General features: G+C 40.7%; 2 protein-coding genes across 3 annotated transcripts in view; one reads left to right on the top strand and one right to left on the bottom strand.

Annotated features, from left to right (window-relative positions):
- LOC124132050 (thioredoxin reductase 2, mitochondrial-like) overlaps positions 1-3464 on the bottom strand; it is a 28702-nt gene extending 25238 nt beyond the window's left edge. Inside the window, exons 1-3 of the mRNA XM_046495644.2 lie at positions 3371-3464; positions 1320-1391; positions 179-235 (exon numbers count right to left, since the gene is read on the bottom strand). Of these exons, the coding sequence (XP_046351600.2) occupies positions 179-235; positions 1320-1391; positions 3371-3458 (217 nt within the window). The 5' untranslated portion in view covers positions 3459-3464. The remainder of the gene's footprint in view (positions 1-178; positions 236-1319; positions 1392-3370) is intronic.
- Positions 3465-3865: 401 nt separating this feature from the next.
- Positions 3866-15427, top strand: LOC124132051 (transport and Golgi organization 2 homolog). Of its 2 annotated transcripts, none has more exons than XM_048396482.1 (8): positions 3866-3990; positions 4675-4838; positions 5719-5835; positions 6469-6589; positions 8961-9037; positions 10836-10992; positions 12074-12190; positions 15015-15427. In XM_048396482.1, the coding sequence occupies exons 2-8, from the start codon at positions 4697-4699 to the stop codon at positions 15151-15153; spliced, it is 870 nt and encodes a 289-aa protein (XP_048252439.1). In that variant the 5' UTR covers positions 3866-3990; positions 4675-4696; the 3' UTR covers positions 15154-15427. The 2 variants fall into 2 exon arrangements, with proteins under 2 accessions (XP_048252439.1, XP_048252438.1); XM_048396481.1 differs by having other exon boundaries at positions 3874-4148.
- Positions 15428-15980: the final 553 nt, after the last annotated feature.

The raw sequence follows: 15980 nt of genomic DNA, 5'->3' as shown, positions 1-15980 counted from the left end.
GTCTGGACCAGACAATCCAGTGATTGACATCATGAGCATCGATCCATGCAGTTGAGATTGATGACATGCATCAACCAAGTCAGCGAGCCTGACCACCCGTTACTGTCAAATCAGTAGACAACTGATGGTAATAATATTTGTTGGCGTGATCAGGATCACAATCAGAACTGTGTTGTACCTCTTGGAGATGGGCTGACATAGTCGAGAACTGCAACTTTCTTCCCTAAACCAGCAGCTGAAAACAAATGAAACTTGTCACATTCATATCATCATTGTAACAGTGAGTGAGTGAGTGAGTGAGTGAGTGAGTGAGTGAGTGAGTGAGTGAGTGAGTGAGTGAGTGAGTGAGTGAGTGAGCAGACAGAAATATTCACACTACATCATGGAAACCATGAAACTAGTGGTTGATAGTCTGATCAACAATTAACAATGTCATATCTCACTGGCAGCCAGATCCCACACTGTGGACATCAACTCTTGATTTTCTTAAAAACATTAAACATTATATTCATTTAAAACAGCCATGATGTTTTGAAAAGCTCACCTTAAGCTAAACCTGATAAGTTTCTGAATATGAACTTAGATAAACTTGTATCACGCAACAGTAAAACAAATTACATCACATAACAAAAATGACAACAGATATATATACTGAACTTCATACTAAAGGTGGCACTGGTGGCAGTGCCGTCTTAGGCGCCATGATTTGCTGTGCAGAGTTGCATCCCTTGGGCATGCCAGAAACCTATGACTGTGGGTTCGAATCCCTGTTTGCCATGATTATGTTTCTAGGTTTGTCAGCCCCATACCCGTGCTCATGGGTTTCATCGAAGTGGTAAATGTCCGAGACCTGCATCACTTTGGACTTTCCTCCCACATTATGCTGACTTCGCTGTGATATAACTGGAATACTGTAAAAAGTGGCGTTAAACCCAACTCACTCACTCACATACTAAAATGTACATTTCCAACATGGAGTAGCAGCCTTAGCCTGCATGGAGTTCAAAGGTCATTGTCATAGAACTTCCCTATAATTATAAAGCACATGAATATTCTATAACGCATCAATGCATGAAGATTCAGCTGAGTAAATGGCAAAACTGACAAAAAATGAATCATCCATGCAAAGCATCACACACCTTGTGGTTTTACAGATGTGGTTTGAACATATTTAGTGGATTGTTTACCATGATGTCACCACAGGTGATATTTGTTTCAGCTGAGCTAGAAAGATACACCAAATATTTGGTGGGGAATATTCAATGTAGAGAGGCACAGGTAATTGTAATGGAGCATCAAGTGTACTGGAACAATTTGACCTTCTTTGGAACACGCCAACCCTCCACTGCCTCCTCCGATCACAACAAGGTCAAACTTCTCACTGGCTGCAGCTGAAAATTGAGAATTGATGAAATGATTAGCACTGCACATTTGATGAGAATATAAGAAGGTTTGCCTTTTTATCACTGAATCAATTGAAACATGCATGTCAAATTTAACTGATATTTTTATTCATATCAGAAATACATTCAAACTTCAGACTGCCAATTTCTGATATCACTAATTTTCACTTAATACAGTGATTCACAAACAAAGATAATCACAGTCAAAAGCTATTGTTAAATATCCTACACAACAAACACTAATGGAAATACTTCCATGATTTGTTTTCAAATATTGAGAGAATGGTTTAGAATATCATAATCTGGTTAGCACCTACCTCTAACTGATAAATAAAACCTATTGGGTTAAAGCCCATTTAATTTATACTCTATGTAATCATTATTCTAATAATGGATAAAGATACAGTCCGTTTTTACTAATATCCATTATAAGGGTCATACATATTACCATCTGGAGTCATCCAGGTTTGAACTGACATTGCAGCTGTTTGGGATGAATACCAGTGTATCACTGCACATAACACCCCGCCTCATGTTACATAGTATAATGTGACACCAAAATAGTTTTGAACTGCTTATTGCTGTTTATTATTTTTTTTACAGTTATGACTGCTTTCTGGTTTGTAACCAGCATCTCCATTCTAGAGCTATTTAAGAATTAGAATTTTGCAGTAGCCTTTAAAGAAATAAATTTGAACTGTGCACTTTATTAACGAATTTCAGACTTTGATCCATATAGTGTCACTTCTCCAGTGTAATAGAAAATTTACTCGTAAGTTAATTTCTGCTCACTTCAAATGATGTACAGCTGGAAATTATCTCACGATAAGTTTGTTGCTTTGAAGATGTCCAAATCCAACTCGTGCCACCATCACAAATGTGGGAGAAGTTATTAGTGCCTATGTTATGTTATCATATCTGATGTATATTATATACACAGACAACTTATTGTGAGATTACCGTAATGCTTTAATGTCTATTAAAACAATGTTTCTTTACTGATCATTGTCCTCACTTATTGAATTTGATGGAGAAGCTTCAATGCTATTGTATAATCTTTCCAGACAATGCACTACATATTATACGGTATGTTAAGTACTGATTTGAAGATATCATTGTTTACTTACATTGAGTGGATGTTTGTGTGTTTGCTTATCATTGTAAGGATAAATTGGTTTATTTCTTTGCAAAAATTGTGGGGTCAGGTTTTTCTATGTCAATGGTAGCTTTGGAATTGTTTTAGGTCTTGCAATCTCTTAGTATGAGCATGTTTTACGCTCATATTTTATCTTGAAAATATACAGTAATATTTGTAGGTCACTTTGAGACAAACATATGGTTAAACTCCAGTTGGGCAACATTCTATAGTCCCAGGCAGTAGATAATCCTAACAAGAATTTATTTTCAAAAGAAATGTTTGGTGTATTTGGAGAAAAATGGTCTGTGAACTAACAGGTACACAAATGTTCTCTCGTGCACTATGACGGAGCTTGTAATGGCATGTGTAAAATCAGCATCAGACACAAAGAATGTAACTGATGGAGGGATTCATAGCTATGGTTTTAATGACCAGCAGATGCCTGATACTACAATCGGATCAGTACACATACATATTTGCTGCTGGCCTATTTTCACCCCGACGGCAATGATCTATTCTATGAATGATTCTATATCTAGTTGGCATGGCACATAATAAATTCAAGTTTTCTTCAAATGCCATGCTTTAATTCGCCCGCTCGGTGTCGGTTATATAATCAAGCCTTGTAGACACTAGCAGGAATGCCGGGTAGTCTTATCTACATCTGTCAGTAGCCCAGCGCACGCGAGTTTAGCTTCAACAAGAGAAGTAGCGATTGTAGGCCAGGAATGCAGGATAGTGTTGAACAACACGAAAACACAATGCCTATTTGTGACAGTTGCAGAAAATAAGCATTACGAAAGTGCTTTTTACAAATTGGAGTTACTACCAGAAAATAATCTATAGTGGCTCTTTAAACTCCGTTTTATTTTCTGTAAACATTCCAAATTTGCCCTTGCCCAAACGGGGGCTGCCATTTTGAGACAGGGAGGCAAGATATTCGTGAATGAGCAAATACGTAAGATCATAAATAATCCTGTTAAAGTTAGTTTCTATCAAATTTTATATCATTTACATAATTATGAATGAGACTAAATTGAAAAAAAAAATGTTTGTAGAAAGGCTTCTATAAAATTTGTAACATGTATTTTCTGAACAATAATTTACCCCGAAAAGTCTGATGTAAATTGTGTCCTATTGATAAATACGAAATACAATTTAAAATGAAATTCATTTTACCTTCCTTAGTTAGTAATTGGAGTGTTATGGAGTAAACGATTACGGGTTAAAACATCGCAAAATAATTATTTTGATGATTAGAATGATACATAATAAAAATATATCTAACTGATTTCGAATCCTCCAAGTTTTACATTTTGACACAATCGATGTAAACTTCCGCTGCGGAATGTCAATAAAAATCAAACCGGCTATAAATTGACGGCGTTCGACAGCTGTCACACTATCCACGAAATTGAAGTTGATGGTCGTGATCTGATGGGACTCGGTGTAAAGAACTCTTTATTTTCTGATATTTTGGGTTTGCAGTAGAATCGCTGTTATCCCGTAGGTCGCAAGCGTGTGCAAAACGCAGACGACGGAACATCTCTCTTTGAAATTGCTGTGGACTTTGTATCTGGAGATCACTCCAGTCTATGCAGATTTAGGTAGATTGAAACAATCTGCTACTTATCTAGCTCAAACAAATCCGGTGGATATGTATTTGTGGTCATGTTGTCATCGTCACTGTTTGGCCACATTGCTTTGGTTTTGAAGGATATGCTTACAACCGGTACATTATCCTTACGTAACATATTTCCAGTAACACGTGACCTGTTGTGGCCGCACGTACTGTGTACAGACACAAAATACAAGGTTCAGATTTCTGGATTTTAATTATTGTTTGCCTACATTCTATCTTGTGTTCCTGGGGATATTTCTTTTAAAGATTCGGTCAGTTTAGCAGGAATGACATATACTAGGCCCTAAGTATGTACCATGTCATAACCTAAAGGGTTCTCCCTCATGTATCCATGTCAGTTTGACCTCTCATTCATGAGACAACGGCTGACAGTTGACTACCGCTAATTAACAAAGGCCCCAATACCACAACATCTAATTAACATTTAGGACCTTGTCTCTTGCTATCACAATGGCCATCACAATATAATGCATTCTTAATTTCCCAAACAGGTGTAACTGGTGAGCAACCAAGATGTGTATCTTGTTCTTCCAACTGAATGACCGAGAGGAATGTGGCGCCTACCGCCTAGTTCTTGCCAACAACCGAGATGAGTACTGGACTCGACCCACATCAACAGCAGCATACTGGGGGGAGAAGGACAACTGCCTCAGCAGTAAGACATGTTCAACATAACCACTGTGCCAATTAATATTGAATTTCACCTGGTTTCACCACAATATAAAAACTATTTCAAAAGACACATGGGTCAGATTCTGTTTATTATCATCCAAAATCATTCTTCCAATTTTTATACCACTGACCTTAAAGGGATTGGGTTTAGTTATACCAAGGAATTCTGTCTGTCCGACCTTCCGTGGTAATTTTTTGTACGACCCATAACTTGAAAACTACTGCATAGATTCATTGAAACTTGGTAAACACTTTCTATGCCAAAAGATTCTTTACAAATTTAAGGAAACTTTCAATAGAAATAGAAGAGGTGCAGTGCTACATTTTGATTTTGGTATGTGTATTTTCTGAACAAATATGATTTTCTTTCTTGTTTTGAACATAGAATTTGTTTTTCTTCAGCATTTGTGCAACCTATAACTTGATTCCGATACTTGGATTTTCTGAGAAAATATTGCTCTTTTTCGTGTTTTGAACTTAGAAGTATGTTGGGAGTCAAAGTCGGGGGTATTGGTGAGCCCTGCTCACTCTTTGCCTTGTTTCAGGTTGTAAATGAATTTGTCAATGTTGGATTAAATTTCCAATGAAGGAATTGATTATGATATCTGTGATGAATTATTTTTTATTTATATAAGTTCACTTAAATTGTGATTTTTTTTTATCAATGATGTATTTCTTAGTAGACTAGTTTGGAAATTCTTTCAAGTTCAAATCTGATGCTTTTTTTAGCATTTGAAGTAACATATCATTCCTGTTAGTTAAAATTGTGTTCTGTGAAAAGCTAAGTTGTCATTTACCGTTAAGTTTACCATTGAGTTTACCATTGAGTTTACCATTGTTGTTTGTGTGTTGTTTCTGAGTAGGCTTGGATCAGGAGCCGGGGAGAGAGGGTGGGATTTGGCTGGGGATCAACAAACAGGGCAAGATTGGAGTTCTTCTGAACATACTCGGAGAAAACCTCCCAAACAGGAAAGGAAGAGGTAACACTGGTCAAAGTTCCTGTACTTATATAACATTGAGTCTTCACACAACTCTGAGTTGTATCATATGATGTAGTGTTATAATGGCACAATCCCAAATCATCTTCTTTCTTGACTGGTACGTGTGTCAAGATTAGTTACGAAGGATTTCTTATGAGGACATTTTAAATATTGTGATTATGCAATTCTATTTCTAGAATAGGATGATGGCAGTTCCCCACAATGAAGAGTTGGTAGCCACATGCTTTGTTTGTTTGTTGTTTAAAGCCGCACTGAGCCATATTCCAGCTATATGAAGGTGGTCTGTAAATAATCGAGGATCAGACCATCCAGTGATTCTCATCATGTGCATCGATCTACACAATTGGGATACAGCGACATGCATCAACCAAGTCTGCGAGCCTGTCCACCCGATCGTGTTAGTTCCCTCTTACGACAAGCATGGGGTGCTGAAGACCTACTCTACTCCAGATCTTCATAGGGTCATCCTCGTGGTTAAAGTGGTGGCTCACCACTGGAAACACCCAGGTTCTATTCCCCACATGGGTATAATTTGTAAAGCCCATTCTTGATACGAAATTACTGAAAGCAACATGAAACGACTATTCTAGCTGACAAAGAGTTTTACTTCAGGGTTCTTGGCGAGGGATTTCATAGCCTCGGACACAGGTGCTGAGACGTTCCTGCAAGACCTGTCTAAAGACATAGTCACCTCCCAGTATAACGGATTCCACCTTGTTCTTCTTGAAGCAGGGTATGTAGATTTAAGTAGATCTTCATGATGCCCAGAAAATATTAAATCTGTGGTCAATTGGTGTGCTGTACACTGTGCAATGTTGACGCCCTTAGTTATACCAGGATCTGCTGATCATGTTTCGATTCCCAGTTTCACTCAGACTTTCATCACTGGTTTGTAAGCACCATTCTCATGGGTTCCAGCATAGTGCTAAACTCGTGAGTCCTGAGTCACTTCGTGCCTCCTCCCACATTCTGCTGACACGCCATCATGCAACTGAATACAATCGAGACACTCTCACAACATTTGTGTTATGGTTTTCAAAAATAATTCATGATGATATTTAGATGCCATTTACAATTTTTCAACAAATTTGATTTTAAAATGTTTTGCAAATATTCAGGGTATTCTGAATGGACGAAAGTTGCTCATAGTTGTCATAAAAGATGCATAAATGGGGATCAGGTGGTCAAGCCATGACTTTGATGATTGCCCATCACTGTATCATTGTGCCCTGATTGTGTTTCATTGTGCCCTGATTGTGTATAATTGTGCCCTGATTGTGTATCATTGTGCCCTGATTGTGTGTATCAGAGCTGATTGCATATCATTGTGCCCTGATTGTGTGTATTAGAGCTGATTGCATATCCCTGTTCCCTGATTGTGTATCATTGTGCCCTGATTGTGTGTATTAGAGCTGATTGCATATCATTGTGCCCTGATTGTGTGTATTAGAGCTGCTTGCATATCCCTGTTCCCTGATTGTGTATCATTGTGCCCTGATTGTGTGTATTAGTGCTGATTGCCCATCACTGTTCCCCGATTGTGTATCATTGTGCCCTGATTGTGTGTATTAGTGCTGATTGTGTATCATTGTGCCCTGATTGTGTGTATTAGTGCTGATTGTTTATCATTGTGCCCTGATTGTGTGTATTAGAGCTGATTGTTTATCATTGTGCCCTGATTGTGTGTATTAGTGCTGATTGTGTATCATTGTGCCCTGATTGTGTGTATTAGTGCTGATTGCATATCACTGTGCCCTGATTGTGTGTATTAGTGCTGATTGTGTATCATTGTGCCCTGATTGTGTGTATTAGTGCTGATTGCATATCATTGTGCCCTGATTTTGTGTATTAGTGCTGATTGCATATCACTGTGCCCTGATTGTGTGTATTAGTGCTGATTGCATATCACTGTGCCCTGATTGTGTGTATTAGTGCTGATTGTGTATGAGTGCTGATTGTGTGTATTAGAGATGATTGTGTATTAGTGCTGATTGTGTATTAGTGCTGATTGTGGATTAGTGCTGATTGTGTGTATTAGTGCTGATTGTGTGTCATTGAGTCCAGGTCATGTGTATCATTGTTTGTTCTTTCATTCTGTCATTGATGAACAGTGACCATGTTCCACGGACACACAACATTTTCCATTATACTTGTGGTTGGTGATGTGGAAACAAGCAATTTTTCTTCTGTTTATTTTTGATACAATCTCATTAAAGTCAGATCTTATACTATGATATGATACCTCTCTGCTTTAAGATCTGATAACCCCATCCCTACCCCTGACCACACGGTCAGGTAGCCTAGTGTTTAAAGTGTTCGCTCGTCACGCCGAAGACCCGGGTTCGACATGGGTACAATGTGTGAAGCCCATTTCTGGTATCCCCCGCCGTGATATTGCTGGAATATTGCTAAAAGCGGCGTAAAACCATACTCACTCACTCACTTCTCCCCACCCCTACACACTATATGGCTGAAATAATGCTGTGAACACACAATGCCAATTAAATAATGCTGATGCAACATTACAGTTTAAGGCACTCACTCACTCTATTAATCCCTCCAGAGAAGGTTGTCAGGTGACCTACCAATTTAAGTAACAGCAGAGTGTATGAAAAATACATCAAATTGTGATGCCTTTATTTTTTGTATTTGTATAGACTGGGGGGCACAGGTGGCCCAGTTGTCTAAGGCGCTGCAATTCGCTGTGTAGAGTTGCGTCCCTTGGGCACGCCAGAAACCTATGATTGTGTGTTCGAATCCCGGTTCACCACGATTATGTTTCCAGGTTTGTCAGCACCATACCCGTGCTTCTGGGTTTCACTGAAGTGGTAAACGTTTGAGACCTGCATCACTTTCCTCCCACATTAAGCTGACATGCCACGATATAACTGGAATATGTGAAAAAGTGGTGTTAAACCCAACTCACTCACTCACTGATATTGACTGTTTAAGTTCATTTTTGAAATCAGATATGCTGCTCTGAATGCTTCACCCACTCATACAGAGATGCAATGCTGATTAGTAACTTAAGTAGTTGTATGAAAGTAGTATGATTTCAATGTCTCTTAAAGCAGTTGCAGTTCTCTTTTACTCTGCTATTTCAGAGGCCCACATCCGCTGGCGATGTACCTGACAGAGAGTTCTGTAGAAGAGAGAAGAATGCAAAGGCTGCCACTCGGAGGTAACCAGGGTTGTGTTGTACATCCTCTAGTGTCAGTGGCACAGTCATCTTCGTGAGGCAATAGAGTGAACTGACTTTAAAAGTCCAGTTTCCACCCTTGTCGAACAAGGCTGGAATTCCTGCGCTCGATCGTAGCGCCACCAGTGGCTATTACAAGTTATGTCCCTTCTAATCCTCTCCTATGGACCAATCAGATTCCACCTCTTGTATCACTTGCATTTGCTTAAAAAAATGGCGGCGTCCAGTAATCAAGATCTATACTGAACCACAAAAGAAACGTCACCATGGATAGATATATGAGAAACCTTATTTGTCTAAACACTGTAAACATACTTTGAGACATATTAAGAAGATGAAACTTGGCAAAACTGATCATCAAGGTTTAAATTAAAGTGTCACAATTTTCTTAAAGTGAAACACAAGACTAGTCTCTGAGAAAATGGCATCACAAGTCAGTATCTCGTGTGTCCGCCATGTGCATTGCTGACTGCCGTGCAACGTCGATACATGGAATGGATGAGGCGGTTGATGAAGGCCATAGGCACTTGAGCCCACACTCGGAGGAACGCCTGATGCAGTTCAGCTGCAGTTGTCGTCATTCAGCCGTCTTTGAATCTCGTCCCACAGGTGCTCAATGGGATTTAAATCGGGACTGGGGGCAGGCCACTGCATGGTTCTAATGCCATTCTGCTGGAGGAAGTCTCTCGTTGCTCTCGCAGTGTGGGCATGGGCGTTATCATGCTGAAACTTGTGTTTGCCAAATGAGGTATGGCGTGTGGTCTCAAGACTTGATCAATGTACCAAGCTGCTGTGATACCATTGCCTCTCCCAGGACCAATGTTCTGGAAGACCACAGGCCGACCCTCTGTGCAAGAACAATTCCTCGCCACACCATGATGCTCGGACCATCCAACGAGTCTCTCTCAATAACACAAGCATCCGAATAACGTTCCCCACGGTGTCGCCAGGCTCTCTCTCTGCCATCTGCCTTTGAGATAAAGTAATGGCTCTCGTCTTCTCCGCTGTGCTTGCACCAATGCTGGTGCTGTGTTGCCCACTGAAGACGGTCCCAGTGATGACATGGTGTCAGAATGGGTCCTCGGTGTGGCCTGTGACAGTGGAGGTGTCTGCTCGTCAATGGTCAAACGCACGGTGTCCGCACTAATGTGTCGCTGGTGTGTCCCCATGGTCTGTCAAGCAGTTTCCACAGCAGTAACAAGCAATCTTGAAGATGCTGTCGCACAATCTGACGATCCTGACATCAGGTGGTGACCCTTGGTCTTCCACTACGTGGTCGGTCATCTGAAGTGTTGGTGGTCTGGTACCTTTGCCGGAGCCTGTATATGGTCCTTACATGGACTTGAAATGCATTGGCTACTTGCCGGGAGGTTTGTCCAGCTTGCAATCGTCCAAGGGCTTGGTGTCGCTGCTTTCTTGTCAATCTTGGCATGTGGTAGCAATTCAATAACGAATGAATGTTATCCTCTCTGTTGGGAATTTTTTAGGGCAAAAAATGGGGGAATGCATGTGCATTTCATTTTGCAAGGAACTCAAGTGCATGGGGTTACCATGGCCGTTGCCGTGATGCGTTTGGGCATTCGGTTTTCTTGTCATCTGCTGTGTTTATTTATCATCAAATTTCATTTTTCCGTACAAGGTAATGTTAAATATTAGAAACTTTGACAAAAATTACCCAGAAACTGATGTGTTCTTGACATATAACACAGGCTATATTGGGATTACACTCTCTTTTGTGTTAAAGTTTGGTTTGAGGGATTTTTTTATATGCCCTTTTTAGATCCCCATGCCTTTGGAAACTCAGCTGTTGATAGGCCTTGGCAAAAGATTGAACAAGGGCGCCCTCGGTTTCAGAAGATCATTGAAGAAAACCGAAGTCCTGAAGCCAAGAACAAGCTGGTAGATTCCTTGATGGATTTCCTCAACGACAAAGGACAGTAAGTGTTGGTGAGGTGACTGTCGGGTAGTCATTAATACGGACCCATAGTGTAGATAAATTTCAAGTTGGTCTGTTATTTAGTTTAGAAATTGTGCATGCTTCATGTGATAACAAAACATACAACTTTATGGAAAACAGCCTCTGGAGTGTCGCAAACAGCGACATTTTGATGTAGATTCTTACACCGTTATCAAACTGGAGTGATATGATGAGTAAAATATGCTATTATTGGGAATTACAAGATTTACCCTGTTCAAATAAGCGCTCCATGTCCAACTTCTCAACCGATCTGTGAGTAATTGATATGAGTACCACTACTAAGACCGAAGACAGCAGCCAAGAGGATCAATTGGTAACTATGATTGTAGAAGTTTTAGTTTCATCAATGTTTGAACTATGTTTGTTCACAACTGCTTGTTCTCTGAAAACAATTTCAACTTGTGTTTAATAAGTACTAATAACACTTTAGAATTTCATAAGGAATTGTTGAGGTATGTCTGCATATCCTAGGAAATTAACAACAGATTTCTCTTCAGTCAGGTGTATTTCATTGTTGGTTAGGGTAGGTTTGTTCACATTTGGAGGAAAATAAAAAGGCCAAGTGCTAAATACTTTTAGTTTTTAGATTGCTAAAATATACTGGTTATTTAAGAAATAAACAAGTGTTAGTTGTTTGTCATAAATAAAACACTGCAGGAAGAATAAACCATGGGCGCAACTCCTCATGGTCGGACAAGTCAATTTGATGCACAGGTGGGTATTTCCCACATATTCTCCCAATCCTCACGTCGATTACCTGTACCTTTTCTCCCAATACTGATTGTCATATCTTTCATGCTTTGAGATGTGCTTGCTCGGCCATAGCAATTATCCTTGTTGCCCAGCTACATCTATGGGGAAGAAGTCATTCTAAAAAAAAATATCGTCATATATACGATGTCATCAAATTGCAAGTGCAAGTTAGAATCTCCAGAAATGACTTAAAGATATAACAATGTTTTATCCTGAAATATACCAAGCTTTGTCCTACATTGTTGTTTGTGCTTTATAGCATAACTATCTTATATTAAATGTTACAGATATACAGCAGACAGTGTTCTTGGAGGGAAATGTCAAGACCTGGGCATTCCCACCCACATAAGAGACGAGAGGTCAGCTAACGGTGTGTGGTCGCCATCTATCATGTATGGGACAAGGTAAGCAAACTTGGGGTTTGTCAAGACGAGAGGTCAGCTAACGGTGTGTGGTCGCCATCTATCATGTATGGGACAAGGTTAGCAAACTTGGGGTTTGGCGTGACGAGAGGTCAGCTAACCATGTGTGGTCGCCGTCTATCATGTATGGGACAAGGTAAGCAAACTTGGGGTTTGTCATGACGAGAGGTCAGCTAACGGTGTGTGGTCGCCATCTATCATGTATGGGACAAGGTTAGCAAACTTGGGGTTTGTCAAGACGAGAGGTCAGCTAACCGTGTGTTGTCGCCATCTATCATGTATGGGACAAGGTTAGCAAACTTGGGGTTTGGCGTGACGAGAGGTCAGCTAACCGTGTGTGGTCGCCGTCTATCATGTATGGGACAAGGTAAGCAAACTTGGGGTTTGTCATGACGAGAGGTCAGCTAACTGTGTGTGGTCGCCATCTATCATGTATGGGACAAGGTTAGCAAACTTGGGGTTTGGCGTGACGAGAGGTCAGCTAACCGTGTGTGGTCGCCATCTATCATGTATGGGACAAGGTAAGCAAACTTGGGGTTTGTCATGACGAGAGGTCAGCTAACGGTGTGTGGTCGCCATCTATCATGTATGGGACAAGGTTAGCAAACTTGGGGTTTGTCATGACGAGAGGTCAGCTAACCGTGTGTTGTCGCCATCTATCATGATTGGGACAAGGTAAGCAAACTTGGGGTTTGTCAAGATGAGAGGTCAGCTAACGGTGTGTGGTCCCCATCTATCATGTATGGGACAAGGTTAGCAAACATGGGGTTTGTCAAGACGAGAGGTTAGCTAACTGTGTGTGGTCGCCATCTATCATGTATGGGACAAGGTTAGCAAACTTGGGGTTTGTCATGACGAGAGGTCAGCTAACGGTGTGTGGTCGCCATCTATCATGTATGGGACAAGGTTAGCAAACTTGGGGTTTGTCATGACGAGAGGTCAGCTAACGGTGTGTGGTCGCCATCTATCATGTATGGGACAAGGTTAGCAAACTTGGGGTTTGTCATGACGAGAGGTTAGCTACGCACTGCTTGATCCTGGCTCACAGAGACTGGTGATGTTTCTTTGTGGACTACCACTTTCACATTTTGATAGATGCCAACTCTGCATCAGATTAAACAGAGATAAATAGAGTTGCCATATGTATTTAAAGGGTCAGTATGTCAACTGTTCTGAAGCATTCTTTGCAAGCAATAGCCGATAAACCCCAAGCTTACTCGCCTCTGGTTGCCTCATTCAACAAGAGAAGTTTTTGCCCTAGTGACCAAATACAGGTGTTTCGTCAGACTCATGCATTACTCAAATACACCTAGAACCGTTGACATCCTGGCCCTTTCAGGCTGATGTAGGATTGTAGTGTGCAGAGACCAGAGTTGATGTATGTATTCACGGGTGATGAAGGAACGTAGTGTGTAGAGACCAGAGTTGATGTATGTATTCACGGGTGATGAAGGAACGTAGTGTGCAGAGACCAGAGTTGATGTATGTATTCACGGGTGATGAAGGAACGTAGTGTGTAGAGACCAGAGTTGATGTATGTATTTACGGGTGATGAAGGAACGTAGTGTGTAGAGACCAGAGTTGATGTATGTATTCACGGGTGATGAAGGAACGTAGTGTGTAGAGACAGAAGTTGATGTATGTATTCACGGGTGATGAAGGAACGTAGTGTGTAGAGACCAGAGTTGATGTATGTATTCACGGGTGATGAAGGAACGTAGTGTGTAGAGACCAGAGTTGATGTATGTATTCACGGGTGATGAAGGAATGTAGTGTGTAGAGACCAGAGTTGATGTATGTATTCGTGGGTGATGAAGGAACATAGTGTGTAGAGACCAGAGTTGATGTATGTATTCGTGGGTGATGAAGGAACATAGTGTGTAGAGACCAGAGTTGATGTATGTATTCGTGGGTGATGAAGGAACATAGTGTATAGAGCCCAGAGTTGATGTATGTATTCACGGGTGATGAAGGAACGTAGTGTGTAGAGACAGAAGTTGATGTATGTATTCACGGGTGATGAAGGAACGTAGTGTGTAGAGACAGAAGTTGATGTATGTATTCACGGGTGATGAAGGAACGTAGTGTGTAGAGACCAGAGTTGATGTATGTATTCACGGGTGATGAAGGAACGTAGTGTGTAGAGACAGAAGTTGATGTATGTATTCACGGGTGATGAAGGAACGTAGTGTGTAGAGACAGAAGTTGATGTATGTATTCACGGGTGATGAAGGAATGTAGTGTGTAGAGACCAGAGTTGATGTATGTATTCACGGGTGATGAAGGAACGTAGTGTGTAGAGACAGAAGTTGATTTATGTATTCACGGGTGATGAAGGAATGTAGTGTGTAGAGACCAGAGTTGATGTATGTATTCACGGGTGATGAAGGAACGTAGTGTGTAGAGACCAGAGTTGATGTATGTATTCACGGGTGATGAAGGAACGTAGTGTGTAGAGACCAGAGTTGATTTATGTATTCACGGGTGATGAAGGAACGTAGTGTGTAGAGACCAGAGTTGATGTATGTATTCACGGGTGATGAAGGAACGTAGTGTGTAGAGACCAGAGTTGATGTATGTATTCACGGGTGATGAAGGAACGTAGTGTGTAGAGGCCAGAGTTGATGTATGTATTCACGGGTGATGAAGGAACGTAGTGTGTAGAGACAAGGGTTGATGTATGTATTCACGGGTGATGAAGGAACGTAGTGTATACGTAACTCACATCAGCCGTATATTCAGTGTGTTATAAAGCAGCCTGACCCCAACTCTGTGAATGTAATTACATGTGCTTTCCTGTTGTCAGGACGAACACTGTCATCCTGGTGGACAGCAATGGTCGGTGCGACTACATTGAACGATCCCTTGTGACTCCAGTGGACCAAGAAGATCCGCAAACAACTACCAAAACATTTTCTTTCCACATTGACCTGACCTCCATATAACATCCAGCATGTCTTGTAGTTTAAATATTTTGCTGACCTGAGTTAGCTCCCCTTAACCAGAATATTATGCAGAGCAATGTCAAATCCCAGATTTTGCCTGGTTTTGTTTTTCAGTTTGTCTTTACTATATCCCAGCTCATGGGTTTAACAAAATGGTAAACATCTAAGACCTGCATCACTTCAGGCTTTCCTCCCACATTAAGCTGACACTGTGATATAAATGGAATATTGTTTTATGTGGCATTGAACCAAACTCACTCACTCATTTTTGTTGGTGAAGAGGTATTGGTGTTGTTGGTGTTGGTTTGTTTGTTGTAGTTTCGTTTCATTTCATGTTGTTTAACGTCGCACTCAGCAATACACCAGCTTTATGACAGCATTCTGTAAATAATCGAGTTTGGACCAGACAATCCAGTGATTGATATCATGAACATCGATCCAATTGGGATACGATGACGTGCATCTACCAAGTCAGCGCACCTGATCCCCGATCCCAATAGTCGCCTCTTACGACAAGCATGGGTTGTTGAAGACCTATTCTACCCCGGATCTTCTGTTTGTGGTAGTGAGATGGGCATATTTAAAAGCTGTGCCCCAATCCTGTGTCATATTCATGAATCATGTCAATTTTTTTATCCCTGTTGTTTTGTTGAATATTTGGGTTGGCTGATAGGTGCATGTTTGCTGATACTTATAAGTGAAAATAAGCCATTCTGGCGATACTGAATATGCATAAAGTAAAGACAATGATTGCAAAGTGCATTTTCAAGAAATATCAATTTTGCTAGCGATAAACATAACGGTTGAGTTTTGATCACACAGTTACA

Source organism: Haliotis rufescens, unplaced genomic scaffold (assembly GCF_023055435.1).
Source record: "Haliotis rufescens isolate VD_foot unplaced genomic scaffold, xgHalRufe1.0.p SCAF_15, whole genome shotgun sequence".
Taxonomy (NCBI): Eukaryota; Metazoa; Mollusca; class Gastropoda; order Lepetellida; family Haliotidae; genus Haliotis; species Haliotis rufescens.
Note: the sequence above shows the minus strand (reverse complement) of the source record. Positions and strands in the feature narration are given on the sequence as shown.